The following is a 25963-nucleotide window of genomic DNA, read 5'->3' as shown; positions in this document are numbered from 1 at the left end:
AACTGGGGCAGATAACACCCGGCGAAATACAATAACACTGCATCCGGTGACAGTCGGACATTGTGATTGCTTAAGGCAAGCGGAGGGATGGTGGTGGCAGTGGACGTGGAGGTGGCTGAGGTGGCACGGTGGGTGCTAATGGAGTGATGTCATATGAAGCGCCCGAATGACAGCTAGTTAACGGAGGAGGTTTGGCTGATCAAATAAAATGCATTAACTCCAGGAAATGGATCTCCCGGGCAGTCTCAGAAATGGCCATATCTAATGAGGCAAAATGCAAATGACGGGGGAAAAGAGTCGTGAAAACGTTTAAACTAACCATAAATGGATGATGGAGTGTCGGACAGTGGCCGTCAATCTCCCCACTCATTACCTTCATGTGAAATTAACAGCAGCTTTAATCATTACATAAAATCTGCTCCAGCCCATTTGTTGATAATTGTGAGTCACGGCGGTTCAGAGTGGGTTCTTTGTCATCAATCACAGCCACAGTACATTTCCTCTGGTTAGGGGACACTCGGCGAGTAAAAATATAAGTTCTACTACAATCCTCTTACACGATTTCTCTTCCTGAGGAATGATCTATAATATTTAGCTGTTTCCAGATGTATTAAATTTCAAACTACTTGGTGATTAAGTATCTACGGGAAAGTGCTGACCATTTCAGCTCATGATGTGACATATTCGGTGCAGTTATTTCTGTACCATGCTATGGCTGGGTTGGAAATCACAGCAGCAACCGGTGTTGCAGTAAATCTGCCGCAGCTCCCGCTATGATTTTTAAAGTGGATACCTGGCTGTGTTTTTAGTTGCTTTATGGGAAATGAAAAATAAAAATCATTTGAGTCAAGAGGTCAGACTATGGAGAAAATATGGAGTATTATTTTGTAGCATTAAAAAAAGACTCCTCTCGGCCTTTAGATGAGCATTAGCTCAAGTATTCAATACGTAATAAAACATACGTTTTGATTCTAGGACTTTTATTTCAACTGAACTGATTGCATCCCATTCTTTTTCGTTTAGGAGGAAATGGCATCTCTTTTCACTCTGCTGTTGTTTGACATATAAATATAGCATTTGAATGACTTTAATATCCTCCTAATCAATGTCCAGTGATCTTTTGATGTCCTCAATTCAATATAGGAAGGGTCATCTGTGCCGCAGCTTTATAAACACAATAAAGGTAAATGATTACTCTCCACTGTGGTGTCCAAAAATACGGCCAGTAATGAAGAGAAATGGAGGAGTTTGAGGAGGAGGCCTGTCATGTGTCATTGGCCAACTCTAAGCCCGAAGATTAATCACGAGAGAGGGGCTCTGTGGCTAAGATGTGGTCACCCTTGATCGATAAATCCACCACCCTCCCTCCCCTCCTCCTTTCCATGTCTCTCTGCTTCACTGTCTCTCTCTCTTTCTTCCAAAATATACACAGTTGTTGGCAGAAGCTACATCAGCATAAGTGGAGAGATGAATTGATGAGACGTGCAGGCGTATTTGTATTGATTACTTCAGTTTTGACTTCAAAGGCTTCCCCCCCTTTTGAGGAGCTGACTTTAGGAAATACACTCTTCTTGCATTTCTCATTGAGTCTATTGACAAAACCCATCAATTGCACATTCCCACTCATAATGAAAAAGGGCATAAAAATCACCCAGCAGAAAAAAAATTAAAAAAATAAAAAAGTAAAAAAATAAAGTAAAAGGGCTCCTCATAAAGTGCAGGCCAACGGAGTGCAGTTTACAGGAATTTCAATTTACGCACACATTGCAAAATATATTCCAAATCTAGCCTCAGCTAACCACGACTGTGGAGAAGAATTTCTGATAATATTCTGCAGGGACCATAAATGGGACTTTTGACTTGGTCTTAGAGGAGGGCATAATGCAATAACATTGCATTAAAAGGGTCTTTTTACAGCGTGGCAGTGCTGCGCAGCTATATTCCTTGTGTGAGCCCGGTGCTCTGTTTGCGGTCACTAATGGGCATCAGAAATTACAGGCAGTGGAATCGCGCCCCGCGGGGGGACTGGCCTCCTCAGCGGAGCGGAGCACTTAGACGGTGTCTGGGAGGCTGCTGGAGGAGAGAGGGGGGAACTCAATGTCACAGACCTGCCTCATAATTAAAGAAACCCTATTCCTTATCCACTGTTAGGTGAGCCCTATAGCTTGGTGCTCCATCTGAGGGCTCCCCTGTGGGCGTCTAATGCGTGTTGCCCCCAGTGTGCATGTGGGCTGATCGGGGAGCTGTGCCTTTCTGCTGGGTGTCTGAACTGGAAGCCCTCTGCCCACCTCCAGAGTAGCGGGGCCAGGTTGAGAAGAATCGCAGACCAGAAAAAGGGAAAGAAATCTAAACTTGGTGAGGTCTGACAACCAAACAAACCCACAAAAGCCAAAAAAGTAAGTGCAAGGCTGGATGTGGGTGCAGTTTTAAAAGTGAAAAGTGCCTCCACAGTTTCCCGTATGATCCTTCGGAAATATGATAAATTTAAATTTCTCCTTATTTAGAAATTCAAGGCTCATCGTTGGTCCTTAAGTCTGTAGATTTTCTTCCTGCCTAATCCCTCATTTGAAGTAAATAAAAGTAGTAGAGCTGTCATGGTCAGGTTGTTTTCCTCATCTAGTTCCCATGCTTTATAATTATTCATATGAAATGTGGTGCTGTTGATGGGCAACAGTCTTATTTTCTGCTTCAGTCAACAGTGCACATTTGTATTTCTAAATTGTGGAGCGCTTGTTATGTAAGGCAATTTTCTGCCTTCTTAAGAGCCGGATCTCCTGTGCATTAATAAGAGGCTGGGCTGAGCTGCTGGAGAGCTGAGGGCCTGTTCATGCTCTAAACCACACAGCCACCAGCAGCCGTTTAAACACACCATCTGCCACCGTACACCATGTATATATTTAAAAAGTTTCATGAGAAATGTGATATCAAAAACAGGTGTCATCCTTGATAATGTTTGGATGTCAGAATGTGTCACAGCTTCACCTGAAAATGAGAAAACACAAGAGCACGACTTTTGTTAACATCGAATCCATCTCTCCCATTGAAAGCCCTCATCTTTTACTATTCATTTGACTTTTCCCTATATTAATTTATTAAATTACCAAATCAATTATATTTGCTGTCAATGTTACCTCTCCAAATGATGAAACCTCAACACACTGGTAGGAATATAATAAGTCGTGTGCATGTGGTAGTTTACTGCAAGAAATAATTTGAAAGAAATTAGTAAAATTTAGGAAAGAATCCTGTTTTTTTGGTTGGTTTTTTTACTTTCTACACCAATGTCGTATTTTGAGGCGCAAGATAGAAAGTGGTCCTCTTCCCATTTAAACTTATGCCATTGACATGGTATGAACCATTGGATCTGCATTTGAGCATGTCATTTTAATTTTGATTCAATATCCCACAGATGATGGCGGCCCCCCTTTCGCCAAAACTGGATGAACACGGATCTGATCTGGAAAATCAATTAATCGATGTGCAAGGCTCATTTAATACACATGTTAATATAATGGGAGAAACACTCAACGCCCATAAAAAGAGAGACATTTGGAGCAAATTGGACAGTGGTGATTTTAACAGCGGTTGACATAAGTAAAAGTGCACTGCAGCGGAAAACAGTGACATGAGCGTCTGAAGGGGGTCTCAGCTGGAGACAAAAGCAGCAGAGATGGGCCTGAGATTCAAGGAGGATGGTGGAGGAGAGGGAGGAGGAGGGAGGAGGAGGAGCGATGGGATGATGGCAAGGAGGTGAGAAAAGATGGAGAGTGCAGACAGCCAGGCATATGAAAGGCCGTTGTGGTTGGCAGCAGCTGACCTTGGTGACGATGGGTTTTCACCAGAGGCTTCTAATGAAGGCTGATTGCCAGGGAATAGTGAGGGAGCCAAGGGGTAGAGAGGAGAGCGTGGAGGAGGGGTGGGGCGAAAAGAGAGAGGGGAGGGCGCGAGAGAAAAGGATTGAGGAGAGACTCAGGTAATTGCAGCACTTGTGGGTTGAGGCCCTGCGGTCCTGTGATGTCGGGGTGCAGTGGGGAAGAAGAGAGATGTCTGTGGACGCTTTGGTGGTAAATTGTGGAGCACGGGGATAGGAGGCAGGCCCCTAGGCTGTAATTACCCCTATGAGTGTGCGGATGGAGAGTGGACAGGCCCAGTGTGGGGCTCTGACAGCGATCAAGGAGACGACTGTGGAGGGGAGAGAGACAGACGGCAGGAGCCTGACGGAGGAGGGAGACTGGATGCCTCCACCTCCGCAAGGCCCCCAGAAAAACCAGCCAGCCAGACACTGGACCAAGGTCAGAGGCTATTAGTGAACACACAACATGCTGGTGACAAGACAGCCATGACAAGAACAGAAGCGTTGTAGACGATGCAGTTTCTGGATGGAGAAAGACATAACGTAGAAGAAAAAAAAACAGGCAATAAAAAGCAGCTAATTAGATGGGAGCCACAGAGGGAGGGACGCTGCAGCTCCACTGGATGGCGCAGCAGGGTCAGGAGGGTCCAGGCATACCAACTGGAATAACAGATTTGATAGGCTGGCCTAAGCTTCCCGCTGCCACGGATCAGTATGTACTGCCTCTCCTCTCCCTGCCTGGGCTGATGTAACTCACTGGAGTGGCAAATTACACCAGACCTACAGCTGTAGCCCGACATTATGATTAATTTGATCAGTAATTTCTCCTGTTTTTCATTTTAATCGGCGCGACCATTCTGCTGTGGCAGGTCTTTCAGATCTAATTAAGATCAATTCCGGTGTAACAGACTTGGCGCGCCTTTACCCCGTCAAATCCCTGAGCTCTCCGGGCGTGGAGAAAACCCGCAGCTCTAATCAATCAACTTCCAGCAAAAATTCAGCGGGCTCCCGCAATCAGCCCATTAACGCACTTAAGCAAATTTCATAATCTTCCCCTCGTCTATTTGTCATCACTGTGGTGGCTATTTCAGGCAGCTACAGGCCGCATCCAACTGTACTCTGCATGCTGGAGAGGAGAGTGGTTGTGGGAGGCGTAGAAAGGTAAATTCTTCCTCCCTTTAACCAAATTAGCTGCAGTAATCTAAGTTTAGACCATCGAGTCAAGAGGACAGTCTGTCGAGGTGTGATTTATGTTCTAACTGGGGATATTAATGAGCCAACTAATGAAGTTTGTCTCACAAATTAAAAACACAAAACACTAAAAACACTGGGGATGTAATGAATGCTCAGGATTTCCTCACAATGAGTTCACAAAGAATATCACACACCTCCCATGAGAAGAGAATTACAACGGGACATTAATTGGAACATAATGAGTGTTTGTCTCTCTGCAGCTCTGCACTGTATTTTCAGAAAATAGTTGAATGGCTGAATGATTCTACTTGTCTGTATAATGATGGTAGCAAATAGGGGTGTTATCTGTGTAATGCTCATTATGGTATTATGGTAATTATGACTCCACTTTACTGCACAGACTGGTTCCTCTGGGTAAAACATGGGAACACCACACATGCCCCTCCGTGTCTTTAATTAAAACATACAAAAGGCCGATCAGTGACGATTCACGCGCCTTTGTGAGCACAGCGCCGCTCAGGGAGTTCCCTTGAAATTAAACAATTCTGCTGGGTGATTCTGGGACTGAAAATCCAATCACTGACCCGAGCGGTGGAGGGAGGCGGAGCTGCTGTTTAAATCCCATTGCAGCCTTGAGAGGGTGCTGAGGCCGCGGCCTGTCCTTGAGCAAGCCCCTCGCTGGGGGACACAGTCTTTGACAACCCCGGAACTGACCCAGAGAAACTAAACCTTTTACGGCCATTCTGCTTCTCTCTCTCTCTCTCTCTCTCACACACACACACACACACACACACACACACACACACACACACACACACACACACACACACACACACACACACACACACACACACACACACACACACACACACACACACACACACACCGTAATCCTATTTGATGAGGCAATATCTTAATGATACCTGATGTGGCCCCTTTGGCCCCCCCTCAAGGGAAGTCTGTCCTCAGTCATCATAATCAGCCACGCTGCTTCTTTCAGAAGAAGACAATCTATATAAAGCTAATGGTCTCAGTCTTATCAACACAGGGAGCTTGTTCAACAATAACAGTTTTATAATAACTTCTGTTGTTGTTGTTTCAGAGGAATATATTCACAGATTCTTGGAAAAGTGGTGGTTTCCTAGCAAAGCAAAGACTTAAAAGTCTGATTGTAGAGTATCTGTTGCCTAAGGTGTTTGCCTGACGCAAGCTTAATGCGTGAATCTGTATGTTGGTCAGCAGCTCTTGTATCCACAGTCGGACTGGACAGCGTGTTTGGTGCGATGTAGTGGCCAGCCTTTGGAGCCCATTAAATCCAGAGGCTGTTTTTCCTGCTGAGTCTCACTAGGCCGTGACAGGGCCGGAGAGGGCTGCAAGGGGAAACAAATAGCCCAACTCATCCCAGCCATAAAGAAGCTTGCACCACAACCCAATAAGGGTCTGACGCTGATGAATGTGACCAGGGACAGAAAGGCGACCCTGGCCAGTCTCCACCAGAAATGAAACCACAGGGATATAAAATAGGTTATTATCGTCACACAGTGACAGGCGGACGGACAGAAGGGCCGAGATGGATGGACAGACGAAGTGACTAAAAAGGAGGTTGAGCAGAAAGAGTGGCAGAGATTAAGGGACTGATTACGACCGAATAGGTAACCGCGGTATCCCTCCAGGATCCGCAGCAGAAGGATGTGCTTCGTACCTCCCGCCTGGTTGTGAGGTTGGAAGAGCTCAAGTGCGTCAAGGCTTCAACAACAAGATGCATATTCTAATAGCTCCACATAGACAGAAGAGCTGCCAACACCGCCACTTGATAAAGATCAAGTGCTGACAAAGAATCGAGCACTGCATTCGCTGCTTAAGCGCTGCTTTTTCTCAAGGTTGAAATGCCCAAATCGCACCATCAACAAAGACACTATTGAGATACACAATTCAGCTCGGAAAGTAATTTTCGTTTAAAAAAAAAAAAAAAAAAAAAAAAAAAGTCACATACCTAATTTCTGCCCTCTAAACGAAGACCAATAAACTGGGTTCTTTGTGATACTCGTGGTTTAAAGGTTTTGATATATTAATCAAAATATTACATGAGTGGGATCAAGGTAGCGGGTTATGTGCACAGAGGAAAGCATTGAGACTATTATCAAGTGAATGTGTAAACTTGTTATGGGTTGAATGCAACCAGCGGCGACACCATTTTCTAGTTAACGACGGAATTAATTTTCAGATGGACCGCCAGGAAATTAATACACGGAGCGACTTCAGCTAGCAAAACCGAGATAACTCCTGGGGACATTTTATTGACTTAATTTATGAGACCAGTTGAATGTGAGTCTATGGAGCAAGAGGCTTTTTGGAACCACCCTCTAGTGGCACTCAGGGGTATTGCAGCTTAAGGCACCTCCGCATCGGCCTGATTTTTTCAGATCCAGAAGCTACGTCCACTTGTATATACTGTCAATGGTTGACAGATTGGATCAAACAAGTGTCAGTCAGAAGTGACTGATCCACATTAACGACTGTAAACAGAAAAAAAACGGCATAAATTTGTACAAAGAAAGTTTGTACACGAACATCATGGCCGGTTCCATGAGTTGTATCGGAAACGGAAACGGAGGTCATGTTGGATCAGTGCGACACACAACACATCTTAGTTTGTGTACTCACCGACAAAGGCATGGGCGGAGTGACGGGCGAGGGAAGGCTGCGGGCCGGTGACTGGTTGGGCCGGTGAGGCGGGGACTGCTGCGGCTGTCCAGAGCTGGAGGAGCAGGCCGAGCCCGGAGACGGGACGGAGGTCTGCTGCTGGCTGGGTGGGGTCATGTGATGCTGGGACGACAGCTGGTTGTGGGTGTGGGAGTGGGTCTGTTGGTGATGGTGTTGCTGCTGATGTTGCTGTTGCTGCTGCTGCTGCTGCTGCTGTTGTTGCTGCTGCTGCTGCTGCTGTTGCTGCTGCTGCTGGTGGTGGTGGTGCTGCTGCATCTGTTGGAGCTGCTGCAGGTGCTGGAGCTGGGAGTTCAGTGATGAGGTAGCTGTTGATGAAAGGACAGCTGTTTTGACTCTCGATTGTGAACTCTCCGCACAGAGCACAACAAACACAGGTGAGATTTCACCGACACCCTGACCACAAGTGTTTCAGCACACAAACAGGAAGCGGTCATTATTTGTAGAATATTGTAACACCTCAAATAGAAATCCATGCACACGTGAGGTGTGTGATGCATAGGGTGAATAGTCAGAGACAGATGTAAATTGCACGGAGTCACAACAAGGTCCTCCAGGGTTTTTAGCCTGCATGATAGAGTCTGTGAATTTAATTTAGCACGTTGGAGGACAAAGCTATCAAGCCTGACTGATATAATTGCTCTCTGGAGCCAAAAGTCGTCATTGTCACTCAGAGAATGACAGAATCTTTGGTTTAATGGCTTAAAATCTCATAAGAAAGAGACATCCATCTTCACTGGAAGAGTTCAGAAATAAACCCATTAACTAATTGGATCCAATAATGGCACGCCATTAGAATTTCATTTCTACATTTAAATGCTTATAAATTTTTATGCCGTTTAAAAAAAAAAAAATCAGTTAACACTCAGACTGCGGCTGTACCAGCCATGCAAAAACCTCCAAAGTGTACATATATAAATATATGTAATATATATATATATATAATATATGGTTTAAATATAAAACAAAACAAATGTAGAAACATGTTGGTGTGAACACGGCGAAGGTGCTCCTCAGCTTCATGGTAATTTTCTATGGCAGTTCACTCAAAAACATCTGAATGCAGAATTTGGTGGCTCTTCTATGAGCTCACTTTGTGTTTGAATGTCAGAAGAAAGCCATAACTCAACGCAGGCAACAAATAATGTCTACTGAAAGTATCAAACGCAATCCCATATGTGGAGAATTGGGCTAAAAAACAACATCTGAGCTGACCTTCACACCTCCTTAAATACAAAGGACAAACTGTGTTTCCATACAGATATGATGGAATCGGGTTTTTTTTTTAAGCTCACTGCACATTCAGAAAGTTCTTGACAGCTTTTTTTTTTTTTCTTCTTCTTTTCGGTAGAACAAATCAGAAAAACCCGAGCTTTAAACAGAACATATTGTTCCTTCACACGACTTCCACAACAAACAATGTTAACCTGACTTTGTGTTGCAGCCTTTGACTCTGTGATGTCACAGTTTCATACAGAAAAAAAAAATAAGGAAAAGCAACAGATGACCCTGACAGGATGTTTGAGGATTAAATTATAATACAGGTTTGGAGGGGACAGATATGATATCATTGAGGGTATTTGACTGGACTTCATACCCTGGACTGAAGCATTACACAGAGAAATTTCTGTAATGATATTTTTACTTAATAAATACTGCGTAACTAAATTTATACATTTTGCTTCATAAAAAATATATTTATTGTTTATGTTTAGAATTAGCAAATTCTTTAAAAAATTGAACGGGAAATACGAATAGCAGGAAAAAAAAACCTACTTTTCACTCTTTAACTAATGAAATTAAACCATTTATTTTCTCTCAGCGTCATTCAACTATAAAATTACAAGAAAGAAATGTCTCTACCTGCAATGAAATTGAAAAATTTTGAAGTAAATTGTAATACATGAGAATAATATTTTTTCAATTCATATTACAAATAAAGTGTTGCACAGATATTTATGTTGAAAAACGTCTCGTTTTGAAAAGGGTTTCTAACTGGGCCTCACATTCACAGTTTACTATTGAAATGATTTAAAACACAAAGGACTGAATAACAAACACTGGTTCAAAAGAGTGCTTGTGAACATCTATTGATAATGCAGCTCAGCAATTGTGAACACGGCGTAGACAAGCTTGTATACACACCGAATCAATGCACTTAAATTATTTAAGTGCGCTTGTCTCATAAAAGATGAATAAAACATCAGGACAGACAAGTCTTTTGATTAGTGTGGTCACTCGGACTCCAGGACGGGCACAGATGAACATTTGATGAAGTTCAGCTCATCCTCCTCTTTCCTCACTCTGCAGAGGCACAGGCGAAGAAAGCCGGCGTCTCTTGGCCAGTAAACAGTACACTTTTACATTTCTTCTACCTCCTGACACATTGACACCTCTCTCACACCCCCACCATGAATTATATATCGTCTGTGCAAACGGCAAGAGTCCAATTCTCACTTGAAATGTTGGGGCAAGTTGTCGAGAGAGCGCCGAGCCCCTGACAGGACCGGCTCTTTTCCTTTGCAACTTCACAACGACAAAATATTGAGGCCTATTTAAAGATGGAATAAAAGGGGAGCAAAGATGGAGAAAACAAAAGGAGGGTAAAATGAGATTTCTGTCAAAAAATTATTGAAACCAGGCGAAGATCAAAGACGATTGAAGAATTTCCTCCAGCGCCAACCATTACGCCGAGGAACAAGAGGCACAACAAAAGAATATGAGGCAAAAGAAAACAAATACAGAGGGAATATGGAAGAAGCCCCATGTGGCCTTATTATAAGGGCTACACTGCAGGTAACTATATTCTTTAACAGCAGTGCTTTATAAATTCTGTCATCTTGTTAAGACTGTCAGGACCACTGACCCTCCCTTCCCCTCTAACTGGGCAACTGGCATTCCGAAGCTCATTCTTTTAACCACAGCTGTCTGATTGCTTTGGTTGAGCACATAATCCAAACGGCTTGTCTCAGCTAATTGTTTGTGCTCCTTCCTCCAGCAGACACAGGGCCGAGGATGAGAGTCGGAGCTTCACTTATGATGGAGAGAGGGCAAAAGGGGTGCCGGCATCCTATAGAGCTCATTATATCTCCCACTGCCTCTTTGTTGTGTTTGGTATTCACAAGTCCTCGTCTGTGGCGATGCAGGCAGTGCTGCCACTTAGTCACTGCGCCCGAGGGGTGGAAGACCAAAGGTCTCACTTTCACAGTTGCCACTACTTGCCTATGTTAATGTTAATAATGAGAAAAGGGCCAGATCACGCTGCTAAACGACCAGAAACAGGCTGAACTGCAGCGTTTTGTTGTGCTGTCTTTAAACATTTAACAAGAATCATTCGGGACTCTGAAACACCACTGCTGAGGAGTCTACGGCCTCCCACCTCAGTGCTTTGAGAAACTGTCTGCCATCTCTCTTTCAGAGTTTTTTTTGCTTTTTGCTTTAGTGCCACAGTAGAAAATCAACCGTTATCTTTGACTGTCCCGGCCCCGGCTTCTGAAGTACTGGAGGACGAAGCGAGACTGATTGTCAGAGGTCGAAAGGCTAGGTCAAAGACGGCTCATTCGTCAGACAAAATGCTATTTTTGTTTCCCGTGCGGTTGAGGAGTGGAGGGGTGGGATGGTGGGAGGCAGCCTGCTCTCTCATTACCAGTGCTATCTCGGTAGTCCCTGCCAACCCCCACCCCCAACCCCCCCGCCCTATTACAGCACTTTTCTCTCAGGGTTCAAGCTCAGACTACTTGTTTTCCTCCCGATGCACAACACCTGCGTTTACAACTGTTCCCTATGAGTTACCTTACACATCGCTTGTGTGCGTGTAGAGATGCAGACGGCGTCAAGGTTTAGAGTAAAGGGGAATTTGAAGGAATATGCAGCATTGAAAATGACATAAATGCTTGTTATGTCTACTATGCATCTGTGTAAATGAGTCTTTTGGTTACATTTCTGTCTGAATGATAGGAGAACAGTATGCAAGTACATTCAACCCATTTCTTGTTAAACTAACTTCCACTGTACATCTAACAAATTCAATGAAATATGAAAACATCTTTTCATGCATTTCGTCTTTCATGAAAGCAACAAATAGGTCCTCATCGTTTATGGTTTTTACAAAAGGCACTGCCAAGGCCAGTTTAAAGTGTGACTGCAGTGTCATAGCAATCACATCTGCACAAAAGGACTGGGACTATGTTTCATTCTATCAAAGATCATGAGATGATCGTCTCATGTCAAAGTAATTCAAGATCCCTCGTCATCAAAAAGAAAACGTAGTTTACAAACCTTGAAAGGAATGTGGCGAGTTCGTGGAAAGGAATAAACTCACATAGTACCTTTTGTGTTTGATCGGTAACGTACGTGTATGCATGCACACTGCTTTTCTAAAAAGAATGGCAATTGATTCTGAAGTAGTTCTTAGTATTTGCTGCTTTGTATTTCAGTGCATCATATGCATCGCCGCCATTCAGCTCAACTGATACATTATTTAACGAAGAGTGGAAAAAAAATTATTTGTCTAACTGTTGCTGCAGTTTCTGAATGTCTTCAGTGTCATTCCAGAGTCCTGAAATTAAGAGCTAATCAGAAACTGCGGAGGAGTCTGTCAGGAGTTGATGAAATTGTCTGATGTGACCCACACCGTATTTTTAGGAACTGCTCTCGCCTAAACACAGCCGTCACTCTCTACTAAAAGAGGTGAGAGGGGACAAACAAGCTCCCCATTACTGCTCCGCCTCACGTTCCACTATGGGAGTCCATAAACCACTGTCTCAATTGCCTTTTCAGTGAGTCACACTGATAATTACTCCGCTGGAGCTAAGGAGATTTAGACTCTATGAGATCTGGTAATTATGAAGGTGGTCAAAGGAAGGTCGTTTTTTACTCTGTGGATTAGATCTGAGCACTCGCACACTGATGAAGGGGATAACATCACTGTTTCTGCACTCATTTCCTCTGTTCACTGTTAACTTTTATCACCGAGGGCTACTTCATGTCACGTTCAATACTTATCCATGTACAGTACTTACACTAATTATTTTAATGATAGACACCACAGTCTAAAATCAATTAAAATTAAAACAAAACTTATATTTTTGGACCCATTCTTTTCTATTGGCTTTTGACGACTTCTTGTGACGGCTCAACCAGTTGTCTTCCCCGGTTGTCAAATACTGCCGTCGTTTCAAAGCCAGCTGGAGTCTCAGACCAAACCAAGGTACCTTTGGTTTGGGCATCAAAACCAAGTGGTTACAATTAAGAAAAGATTATGTTTTGGGTTAGAATAAGTACATTACTTACACCACGTAACGTATGTAAGCTAAGTATGTTATGTTAGAGTAATAGGTTACATAGTTTTACATCACTTATAATAAATCCACATTGACTTCTGCAGCTCTCCTGGATCAAAGTCTTGTGTTTAATCCATTCGACCACCTTTGAAAAGGTGGTGGAGGCGAACTTTGTTGTACCCTTTAGCCTGGCTTCCTTCTTCAACAAACCAGGCTCAAGCATATAGGAATTTAACATTTTATAAGCCGTTACTGTGAAAAAAAAAAAAAACATTTTAAGCTGCGGACCACCGTCGCTAAGCACGGACTATCGGTCATGGTGGAGACACTTTAAAGTACTTTATCTGTTTTTGGGCAGTTACATTTTTTTACTGTGCGTCACATTTTGGAAGCTTTTTTTTTTTAATATAGATTTTATATACTTTTTTTTAAAAATATTTTTTAATTTTATTACTGCAGATGTTAGATTCATTTAGAAGTAAAAGGTAAAATTTTCCCTCTGAAATGTGGAAAAAGAAGTCAAAAGTGACATAAACTGGAATACTCAAAGAAATTACAACTACCGTATCTGAAATTTGTACTTAAGCAGGCTTGAGTAAATGTACTTAGTTACTTTGTGTCACTTGATCAGTCGTTATATTTTCAGATTGGAAGACGAAGCCAAAGTTAAGTAGGACTTTCAAAGAAAAAGAAGCAAAAACATGTGTTTTTCTGTTTACAACCTGGAATGTGTATTTGTGTAAAGTTCCTTTTACCAGCGAGTCCATACAATTGGTAATCACGTTAAAAGAAGGGTGAATAGATTCCTGCCTTTGCGATGGCTGGAATAAACATGGGGAAAATGAAATGTAAAAGGAGCCGGAGAACTACTGAATAAAAACATTACTCAGAGCCACAGTAGGCAATATCAGCTTCTGAGTCCTGCTGCAGGAGGAACTCAGCGACTACGAAAATATATATTTATATATAGGCAGTTAAGATTTGAGCGGAGTCGCAGCCACAGGATTTTCGAGAGTAAACCACATCGCTTGTAGGGATCCAGAGATAATGCTTTCACTTTGTGAAGCAAGGCAATATCAAGCAGTGTTGTAGAATTCTCACTCTGGGGGAAGCATTTCAAAGAATCAAATCCTCTCCATGGAGTTGTTACACATACAAGAAAATCCCTGTGTACTCGATAATGTTGCCCTTTTGGTGTTGCTTACGCTTTCTTATTGATTTCCAAAGTGTGGTCCGGGGGCCTCCGGGGACCCCTGACAAAGTTGCAGGGGGTCCCGAGCAAAGTGAGATCTGGTGTATTTTCTCCACGATTTCATCCCTTAAAGAGAACATTTAAGGACAGTTTTACCGACCTGAGAGTCTGCAGGTTCACTTCTCAACTACAGACTACGTGAGTTCATTTCACTGATTAGCTGAGCCCGCTCTGCTTGAGTTTGTTAATCAGTAAAATTAGAAGGTGTGCTCCTACACGGCACTTTATGTACTAATTAGGGATTCAAAATACTGTATGAGACAAAACATTTTGTAATTGGTCTCTAAAGATAATTTTCTTTGGTCTACAAAATCTAAATTTAATGACAGTAAGGAAACAACAATTTCATATCAGATCCAGTCCTACATATACAGTATGCACAGCTGTGAAAACCAGCGAAGGGGTCTCTTGCTTTTGTCCTTCAGAGTCCAGAAGGTGTTGGACTCCCTCCCCTCCCTTCTTAAAAAAAAAAAAAAAAAGAGAAAAAGAGAGAGCCTGTCTGCCTGGCAGGACAGACTGGGTTATTACAGCGTGTTCATGGTCCCATCATGTGTCGTCAGACCAAAGCGGAGGCCGCGAGTAAAAGCCTCATGCAAAATTTATGTTCATGCGGCTGTTTCAGTGGGTGGAAAAATCAATATTGCGGGCCTGATGCACGGAGATGACTGAGTGCTCTCTGACTGACAGTAAAAGCTGAGAGATTGAGGGGCTACATTTACTGCTCTGGAAATGGAGTGGAGTAGAGTTGCCCTAATAGTCTAGTTCACCTTAAATTTGAATTTCATTGTGGATTATTTTGGTAACAACTTGGATATCGAGGATTTCAGGAATTACCCCATGAGATAAAAAAAAAAAAAAAAAAAAGAGAGCAAAAGAGGACTAAGCAAGCTTGATTTCAAATCGTCTAAAACACATCTTGCATTGTGGCTTCTGAGCAGCTACAGTATTGTATATTATGGGGTTATTAAGCCTTCCCTTCCTTCCCAATTTACACAGATATAAAATGATTGTAGAATAATCAAAAGACACTGTGGGTATGAGGAGGACATCACAGGGCTTTTGTTCTGCGCTGCTTCGCTTACATATGCTTTTGATGACGTGCCACATACCCACAGTGCATTTGGGGAGGAATGTGAGAAGAGAGCGAAAAGAAAGTGAGAAAAAGAAATTCAGTGGGATGAAATAACCCCAAACAATGGGATTTGCTTTCCATTCTTCTGCCTCCATCTTCTGTCTTTAATTATTCCCTTTGGTTGTCTGAGGGAGCGTGTAAGCACTTTCACACAGCACAACATGCCCAGCAGCACAACACTGTCTGCTTTAGTGATGTGGAGACTTCTGAGTGACACTGAGCCTCTTGTGATTATTAATGCTGTTTAATACAACACAGAGCAGCCACTATGACTGAGGGAAAAAACAGATTTCAAAATGCATGCATTCAAAATGCAATGTGCATGGAATTATGTACAACATGGGCACTGCACTTGAGATACATTTTCCCCCACTGCTACATAAACAAAGTGTACGCCATGAAATGACGGATAATGTTTTGTAGACGCAACAATGAAAATGTGTGTTTGATAACAAGTATTGCGAGCGTGCTCTATTTTGTACACAGCGTTTAATGGAACCTCAGCTGATCCTGGTGGAATCCTTTGTGCCGGTTTAGTAGTTTCTTCCTGAATCGCATATGAGATATTTGAGAGCCCAGAACGATGTATGATGAATGAAGTAGCATGCTACTTATACGCTTATCGTGCTCACTGACTAGCAACAGGTTCAGCAAAGGGCAGCGGCAGTAAATGAAATTCCGCACCAGGACAATATATCATCAAAAGAAATGTATGCACCCGAAACTTACAAGCCTTCCTCAGATGCGGACAAGGTGGCTGACGGGGTTGGGGGAGGGGTGAGGTGGAGGGGATGGGAGAATAATGGGGGGATGTTTTTTTTTTGTTGCTGGATGGGTGAGGAGCATGCAAGGGAAAGCAGCAGATTTTGTTGAATCAGTTCTATTTTCATACTGGCTGATCTGTGTCTTTTAACCATTTCACTGCAGCTGGAAAATGAAAGTACCAGGGCTAATTTCACAGTGAGAGCTCACTGAACAAAACCCCCCACAGTCCGTGGAAAAAGGTGCTAAGTCTACTTTGTCATTGTGAATTACGGCGCTGTAATTCAGGAAATGGCCTCGTGTATGAGAGCAAAGACCAAAAAAAAATATGTTCGGAAAGAACAGCATAAAAAGCCTTTCTTCCTCTACAGCCTCACATGTACTTAGTGAGGCTTTCTTATGACCTGTAAGTAACAGATACCTCTCTCCAAACATGCTGTCCTGTACTGATGCCACAGGATCCATCTGTGATGTGTCTGCAGTTAGTCCAGAAATAGCACCCACGGGACTTCCACACTCTTCAGGCCTCCTGCGGGACCTTTTAAGCTGCACTGATACTCATAAAAGCCCCCGCAAATCTGGCCCCCAGGTATCTCCGCCATTAATTAAGGTAATTAGGCCCTGGTCAGCAATTAGTAACCACAGATAGCTTTTAGCAGCGGCTAAGACGTCCCCGCTGGTGAGGGGTTTGGTTCCATGCCATCTGCTGACAAATGTCACCGCGGACTCTTTGGTTTCACACCCGGGGAACCGGAGAGTCGTGTTTAAAAATGACCTCTGTGTGATCCAGGCTGCCTCCCAGACTCCCACAGCTTCTCTCGCTGCTGCAGGACCACTTTGTCTGTTCTCCACACTGCTTTGGTCCTTTTCTCTTTCAAACACGGAAGAGCAAGCTCTATGAAAATCCATACATGTTGTACACGGCCAGAGTGGGAATAGGAAACGTTCACTGCACAGGGTATCGAACAAAATTAAAACATCTGGGCTCGGTGTAACTAGTATTGATTAGAGCGTAATGCTACATTGATTTGCTTGTATTATTAAGTCCACCATAGATCCATATTGATATTATGTTAGTTTACATTATGCTATATGCTGTTATTTTCAAAGTGAGAAGATGTGAAAATTAACATAAAGCATTTGCAGTATAATATATTTACTCTACTGTAAGTCGATTATTTAGATTAAGACACTTCTTTAGGCATAAAAATGTCCTGCAAGCAACACAATATGAGGAAAATAACTGGCATATATAAATACACAGGAAATCTTTAATAAAAGCAAAGACCTACTGAATAAATATGAGAAACGTTCACAAACAAATGTAGCATTAATACTAATATCCAAACACAGCAGTGTGTTTCATTCTGTGGCACAGGTGGGTAATATAAGGCGCTCTGAGCAGAACAGGCTGATAAATACAGGCTGAATACACATGTTCATCCTTAGCAGACACATCATGCAATAACTCACATTACTGGGGAATAAGGAAATAAAGGATGTAGCTGTGCTACTTTACACAATTCCACATTTGAAGCGATCGGTGATAACACCATTTTCACTCCAGTTCAGTCCCATAAAATTACCATTAACATTACAACTCATGCAGAACACAGATAAATGTAAAATGTCACCCAGTTCTGCCAGGCAGGAATTCAAGTTCCACAAGATTACCATCTGTGTCTGCTCTCTCCCATTGCACCTTGTCTAATATTTCATTTACAACATTTCATAAGTTCATTTTCCCCTCACTGACCATGTAAATCACAAATCAATTTTCATTTAAAATGCTTGACTACAGATTGTTGCTGAAAGCTTCTGAACTGCGCCTCAGCAATATGGCAGACCTTTAAGCAAATCTTTCGGAAACAGTGTGGCCGGAAAAAGTGAGTGGAAAAAAAGTGAGATGTAATTTCTTCAAAACAACTCTGGGGCCAAGCGGTCGAAGCATTTATTGGAAGCACTTTACAAGCGTAGAAATATCATGAAAACAATACACTAATATGTATTGTAATTTATATGACATTCAATACTGAAACCTGAGGCTGGTGATTGACAGGTTCACTCAACAGGAACAATAAAACAACTGTGATACTGAAAAGATGAACTCTACTGAGAGGGGCATGATTGTTGGGGCTATTAAATCAATACATGCATTAAAGACTGAATATGTAATTAAAAGTATTAGACTATTTTAAAAGAGGTCCAGATAATTAAGGCTTTGTTCAAAATGATCTAATATTCGTCAAATTGAAACTTCATTTATCTAAATAAACCCGACAGTGTGAATGTTTCACATTTGCAAACTTGATTACAGCAACAGCAGGTATTCAGTTTTAGCTCAGGAGCTGAGGGAATAGCAAACAGCTGGAATATAAAATGTTTCGAATTATTCATATAACTGGAACCTAATTACGAAATGTGTCATGTTGTAATTCAACCTCCTAATTCGGAAAACGATCCTTTCCTCATACGCATTGCTTTATTAGTGGAATCCATCAAAATGAATGCATCACCCTCCCTGCACACCCAGCGCAGACAGACGCTGTGTAATGCAGAGAGACTGACTTGTAGACTGTGTGTTTATTTGCAAAAAGCCTCCTTCAGTGTTTACCAGTGAGGGCAGATGTCAGGGTTTGCTGTGGAGGAGCAGACACAGCCACATCTGATTAACAATATTATTGTCCTCCTCCACACCGCTATAAAGACTCGTCTCCCCCTTCCTCATCCTCCTCCTTCTCCTTTTTCTTTCTTTCTATTTCAGGCGCTGGCAGCCTGCTGTCCTGTGGCATGGCTGAACCAGAGTGACACCGCCACCATCCACGGAAACAAAAACACGAGCGGAGAGCCAGAAGGTTAAGACAAACAGAACTACTGTTTCTTTTACCAGACAGATAACATGGAAATGTCTGGGGATACATACATTAAAAACAAAAAGCAAAAAAAAAAAAAAAAAAAAAAAAAAAAAAATCCTGCTGTATATTCAAAAACACTGTGGATCATTGGTGCTCTTGTTTTGGTGCAATTATGAAAAGTGTGTAACTTGAATTCAGAACAAATGATTAGCATGTCTGCAACAAGTGAAACAGCAGGAGGTAAAATGTACTTACATCTCCGCTTCAAAACAGATATCTGATATAAATCAGTCTCATGGGAGCGTGTGTGTTTTTATGTATTTGTGTGCGTGTATATGTTCCTGTACAGCCAACCTGAGCCACAGTGTAAATTTGTGTATTTGATTCTAACCCCCTCAATGCTCTTCTGTACATTTTTGATTGGTGACTTTTTATTTTTTGTATTTCTTCTTCTTCTTCTTCTTCCTCCTTCCGTCGTCAAACTGTCACAAAGGCACTAACCCCACACGTTACCGAGCTGCTTATTGAAGACAAACAATAAACCACTGGCAGATATCAATGGCAGAGATGAGAACCCGGGTGCCGTTATCTGCTGGGACTGCCTGGCGAACCTGCCTCTTCCTTGCGCTTCATCTCCAGCAGCACCTCTCACTCTCAATTATTTGGCTGCTGTCACAACAAATCAATCAAATTACCGCTCCAGGACTGTGTGCAGCTGCTCCTATTCCACCGCTAGTTGCATTAGCTTTGAAATGTATGAGGTCTACATTTTATCACTGTTATTTATTTAATGCAGCTCTCTCCCCTCCGAGTCATCTTACAACCACTGCAAAGTTAAATCATTAAAGGGACGACGTGGAATACATACTGCTTGAGAACACTTCAAATTAAACAGCGATAAGGGAGAAGGGATGGGTCTGGCCTCTATTGTGTTAAGACGGCAGATGTTGACGTGCGGAAGTGCGGACTGCTTGCCCACAGTCCTCCTAATGCACTCTTCTACTGGCTCAATGTGGCCACAAACAGCAGCTTATTTCTTCCCTCATCCCAAAATGATTTGACAAATATATATATATATAATATATATATAAAGATTCTCACGACGAGCAACTAGTGCGGCTGTAACGAGCCCAGGACGGATGGCTGAAATTCTCCAGCTCCGATAATGCAATGGGTAAAGGGATGCAGAGGCATGGAGGCATTCCCTCAGCAGACAGAGGTTAAGTCGGTGGACCGGCCCGGTGAGCTAACCTCTTAAAGGAGCAGCAGTCAGCTGAGGCAGAAGAGATGCAGTCTGACATGTCTAACTAGTGTGGAAACATTTGGCTCTTCCCCCAGGAGCCCAGCCTTTGGTGGTGTAATGAGCAGAGTGATTTCCCTAATTTGTATCGCGGCAAAACCCGCAACCTGCGAACGACACCGCTGAGCGTTTTCATCAAAACAACACACACGCCTTTGATTGGCACTGAAGCGGGGTCTCATTACTGCAGGTGAGTGGGATGCCGACCTTTATCAGGAAGCTTGAGTGCTGTTTTGTGTTTCCTGCGGACGAGTACAGAGGAACAATGCTCTCACCTCCACCATTAGAACTCGGCTCTCTGATGTGTTGCGCTGCCTGGCTTTCTGCTGAGAGCAAATAAGATGGGATGTGCTTATTAATATGAAAGCGCTCCAGTAAACTAGCTTCTTGCATTACCTTTGAGTGAGTCATAGAGGAGAGGAGTAGACAGATGAGACTTTGTTCTGCTTCCTCCCATTGAGCATTACATGTACAGTGCTTTGATACAACTAGTTTTACAAGTATGGTAATCATGCTTTGCTTGTTATAAAATAATCTGGAATGAACACCTATTAAAAATGCAGCAGAAAGTTAGCATCACAACAAGAAGAAAAAAAACTGCAGATTGTTTCGTCTGCACCGGTCGTTCGTACTTACATTTGAAATTGTGAAAATCATGTGTGATGTTTTTATTCTTATCAGCCGTCATATTTACAGACCTCTAGCATGACCCAACCTACTTTTTGCCTCTGTGAAGTCAGCTAGAATCGTGTGCACTCTGTCACAAAAGATAACTTTCTCCCTTGTTTAGTTTCATTGGGAATTTGTTTTTACTGCATGTTTGCGGGCATAAATCATTCTGACAAATAACCAGTTACGCTGGAGCCTGTGTTTACTGAGTCTGCCACAAGATGCTGCTCAGTTTTATTTAAGCAACTGCTCCAACTTCATAGCACAACCCCATTACAGTGATAGTTATTCATCACAGTCTGAGAGCTGCCCTCCTAAAGCTCACAGAAGTCCGGCCGCTTTCCTTCTGTCAACATTCGTTCTCACAGACCCAGCTTTGATTATGCATGATCAAACCGTGTGATCAAAATGCTGCCGTCCCTGTTTGTCTTTTCATTATCCTTCATAGAAGCTTAATATGAAAATGCAAAATACAAGAATAATTTGGACTGAAAAGCCTAATTTTGATCCAACATGATGCATTCTTACAGTGTACGCAGTGAAAGCTTTGAGACTGGGTCTACAAACATGCTGACTCTCTGTATTTAATTCCTCCTCCCTAAACCGCCCATTCCCAGAGACAAACATTAGTTGGTCATTAGCTGCCTCATTACATTTAAACACAGCCATTGGCTGGGCTCCTCCCAGAGTCTCATTACTGCGCCTCGCTGTTGTCTTGTGTCTGATCTGACGCTAATTAGCTAGCAGTGTGAGTGTTGTAAAGCACACTTGCTCCCGAGGTTGTGAAATGAGCTGACTGCTCCCCGGCGACAGCGCGGCGCTGTATTATATGTGTGATTAATCAGGCCTGGAGCCCCGGAGGGGAGCGGGAGGGAGGAGGGGCGACACAGGGGCAGAGGCCAGGGCTGCAGTTGTCTGACAGAGGTGCTGTGCCAGCAGGCCTCATTCAGCGGAGCTGTGATGAACTCAGACAGGGGAGAGTGGAGGAGCGCCTCGTGGCCAGAGGGGCCCGGACACAGTCAAGACATTTAGCTTCACTCGTGACTTGTGTCACTTTCTCTCCACGGAGGTCCCTTCAATGCATCCCCTTCAGATAAGAGGACGTGCGAACAGGCAGTCTGTCAGTCCACACGCTTAAAAAAAGATCTGCCACAGAGGCATTTCTCCACAAGTTTTTTTTTTTTTTCTTTTTCCATCTCTTGCGGTCGGAGAATTTTATCAGGACACTGGATTCAGACTGTATGCTGGTGTGTTTGTCGATGGACAATATGGATGACTGAGATGTGTTTGTGTCGGCGTTCTGACACCCTGACAATGTGTTTGCCGATCAGTTCATCAGATCACTGAAGCCTCTGGGTTGTCCCTCACGCTCAGGGAGGAAGAACTGTTGAAGTGTGAGTCAGACGGGCCTGCTGGGCCCATTATCGTCCACCACTGACGGATACATTGAAGGTCTCGCTGGATAGATGCGGGTTTATTAAAAGCTCTGCCCACAGCGATGGCTGCTGTTATTTATGCATGTTTGTGTCCATTAGGCTTCTACCTCCACATTTCCTCACTCAGGGCATCTGTCCATCCATTTCCCCACATGAAGGGAGCCTCCGCTGCACTTTGTGCTGCACCGGCATTATTGTAATCTCCATCCTAAAAACACACTGCTTTACATGTAGCCTGGCATCTTTTTACATTAGTGCGGCTCTCTCATCTATGATTTATGACGGACGGCTTCCCCATCCATCCCTCAATCTAATGGTATAAAAGAGACAATGTTTTAAACATTAAAATGAAAACCATTTACAACTATGATCAAAAAGAGAACACTTGGGCATTAAAGTTTAAAAGGCAAGGATAAGTACAGCCATGTGGATGGACAGATGAGGTGGAAAAGAGATAAAAAAAAAAAAAAAAAAAGTGAAGTACAGTGCACTCTTATGCACAGGAAAGAGGCATAAAGTGCTTTTGCGCTGCACTGCAAAACGTTGACCTGTAATTAATATGGTTGTTCCTCTGGGCACGTTGAGGATGGCTGCTTTTTGGGATACAAACCCCTCGGGGATTCTTACCTGGTCAGGACCTCGTGAAACATTTTTATAAGGAAAAAACACTGTTCCATGTCATACAATGAATGTACAACAAACTCTTATTGGGTGGAATATTTGCTACATGTATTACGAATAGTTCCTGGTGTCCTGTGCTCTGTGAATCATCGTGTATAACACAGGAACAGATTCGTCAATTTTGAAAACAGTGACGTGGATTATGGATTTTTAGAACATCCGTCAGCTTCCCAGTGTGTCTGAGTTATTTTCTACTTTTTCCTGCGAGATCAAGCGAGATGGTGTTTGATCACAAGAGGGAGTTTTTTTTTCTGCACTTTCTTGTCTGCATTGCCCTTTTTCTCACCTTGCAGGTTCTGGAGGGGGAGCGTCATGATGCCCCCTGCAGCAGCGGCAGCCACCAGGCTCTGGATGTTGGCCGTGGGCAGGGAGAGCACCAGGCCCTGCTGCCCGCCCAGGTGTCCGCCTGCGTTGAAGGGGATGAGGATGGGCTGGTTCATGCCCGGCGCCGCCCCGGACATCACGCCGCCCACTGCATTAGCCAGTTGCTGGGCCACCAAGAGAGACTGGAGAGGGAAGACACACACACACACACACACACACACACACACACACACACACACACACACACACACACACACACACACACACACACACACACACACACACACACACACACACACACACACACACACACGAGCATAGCATTAATGTTTTTTTTGGTCACAGATGGATAGTTTCTCTTAAAATGAGTATTTTATTTAATGTTGTGGTCCTTTATATTATTATAATTGAGGAAGATTCTTTTCATGTTAACTAATGTTCCTTATTTCAGATTACTTATTTTGGGGTGCAAAGGTATTAATTGTAAACACACATCCCCTTTTTACTGTAAATGAAAGTCTGATGTGTTTATTTTAAAATCTTAATGTATCTCCATTCAGATTACATCATTATTTTAGTGACACTTGTGGATTCAAATTGTGGTGATATCTTTTTTGTCTATTTACAACCACTAATGCCAAATACCCTGTTAGTTTATACAATACAAACTTGTGTGTGGTATCGTGGGGAACAGTTAAAAGCAACTTTCCAATATTAGTAAAGATATATTTCAATCGCAACATACAGAATATAGACATTGTTTTGAATATATCATAAAATGATCCAATGTGTGTCCAAAGCAATAAACTGTGATCCAGTGATGAGAATTACATGACACCAAACAATTTATATACGTGTACAATAATAACTTAAATAACTAATATCTGTAGATTTTAATTACAACTTGCTTAAATTCATGAATTCCAGATTATCAAGATTAATAACATGAGATTCCTCTGTAGTCGATAAACAGTAATAAGAACTGAATTATCATTTTGCACGACTTGCGCGTGCTGCATAGTTGCTTTGCATAATAAAGGCATCACTAACTGATGACGAATATACACACTGTTGTGTATCCTGAGATGCTTAATTGAGACGAGTAAAGCCGTAACGCAGATGTCACCAACTTGACTTCATCACTAATCAATGTGTTTTGATGAATGCAGTTGTTTTGCAGCTGAACGCTGAGCTTTGCAGTGACACAGACTGACAGTCAAAACACACTGCTGCTGGCACTGACAGAAATCAAACCCCATCTTTGTGAAAGAGCTGAGAATTTTTTTTCTCTTTCACAGAAATGCAGAGCGATTTACGTTTCATCCCACTGAACAAATCCCTGGTACCGCAGAATAATGTGCTTGAAATACGCAGCGCTTAAAAAAAAAAAAGTAGCAGTACTTTACTCTTTTGATGAGGGATATAACACATCACTCTCGTCTTCTTCATGTACCCATTCATTCATATTAGTTAAAGTGCAGTCATACCCATAGAGGAAAAGATACGTTATCAGAAGTATCGCTGCGAGATATTTTGCACGGCGGAAGATCTCTTCAAATGTATTTTCCAAGGAAGTGGGTTTGGAAGTTACACTTACACATTTTTCATCGAGAGTTTTGAGCCAGAAGTGGGGAAGGTTTGTACCGTGGCTGAAATCACCATGAATACACGGGAAGTGACGGCTTAAATTTCATTCATCCTAATGAAACCTTTTCAAATTATGTCAGCGTTTGAGCACGTCAAACTGATTTTGCAGAGGAGCCGCGAGACAGAAAACACTGAAAATCCAACAAAATTACTGCTTTGAACATGGAATTGAATTGTTTGGAAGGAAACCATAAAAATACATTGCCAGCTCGTGTTGTCGTCCGCAGTAAAGAAGGCTGCTTTAGACGTTGCCAAGTAAGCCTGGCTGCGCTATGTTGACTCCTCCACTGTGACTTAAGTTCACAAGCCTTTAACTCCAATTGTCAGCTATCTGCTTCTGTTTTGCATGGTGTGTCTGCAGCTAGCACAGGATGCAGAACGGGCTGACTGGTGCGAAGAGCCCACCCTACTCTGGAGCCTGGTGCTCTTAGGTGACAGCGGTGTCACTGTGATAACCCTGCACGGTGCAGAACGCCTGCACCCACTCCGACATACATGCGATCACAGTTTAAGAGGTACGAGGTCACGTGGGTTTAAAGCCACAAAGCGAGGAGCGATGTCGGGTCAAAATATTAACGAATACCTGTTCTTGTTTCTAAGCTGTTAGGATAAAATAAAAATAAAATAAAAACACAGAAAGCTTAGAGATAGGTGAATGCCGCTGGCAGGAGTGCTCCTCTATCTCAACATTTGCTTTGATACACAACAACAGTGCATAACAAAGGACAATCTGACGCTTCTGAGAGCATTCAAAATGACATTTGCCATTAACTTTAAAAAATGAATTAATAATTCGGGAGCTCGATGACTCCTCAGAGGAAGCTAACAAAGGCGATGTGTTTGTTAGCTGCAAGT

At 42.8% G+C, this 25963-nt stretch overlaps 2 protein-coding genes across 2 annotated transcripts in view; both read right to left on the bottom strand.

The window, feature by feature from the left end:
* Window positions 1–25963, bottom strand: part of LOC138619713 (transcriptional regulator Myc-like) — a 158797-nt gene that overhangs the window by 76388 nt on the left and 56446 nt on the right. The window lies entirely within an intron of this gene.
* pou6f2 (POU class 6 homeobox 2) overlaps window positions 1–25963 on the bottom strand; it is a 66848-nt gene that overhangs the window by 23232 nt on the left and 17653 nt on the right. Inside the window, exons 3-4 of the mRNA XM_069696374.1 lie at window positions 23424–23643; window positions 7712–8076 (exon numbers count right to left, since the gene is read on the bottom strand). Coding sequence (XP_069552475.1) covers window positions 7712–8076; window positions 23424–23643 — 585 coding nt within the window. The remainder of the gene's footprint in view (window positions 1–7711; window positions 8077–23423; window positions 23644–25963) is intronic.

Source organism: Brachyistius frenatus, unplaced genomic scaffold (assembly GCF_029030835.1).
Source record: "Brachyistius frenatus isolate BFR_SWC_R1_liver_20210118 unplaced genomic scaffold, ASM2903083v1 Contig_21, whole genome shotgun sequence".
In the NCBI taxonomy this organism is placed as follows: Eukaryota; Metazoa; Chordata; class Actinopteri; family Embiotocidae; genus Brachyistius; species Brachyistius frenatus.
This window is presented reverse-complemented; position numbering and strand designations above follow the sequence as displayed.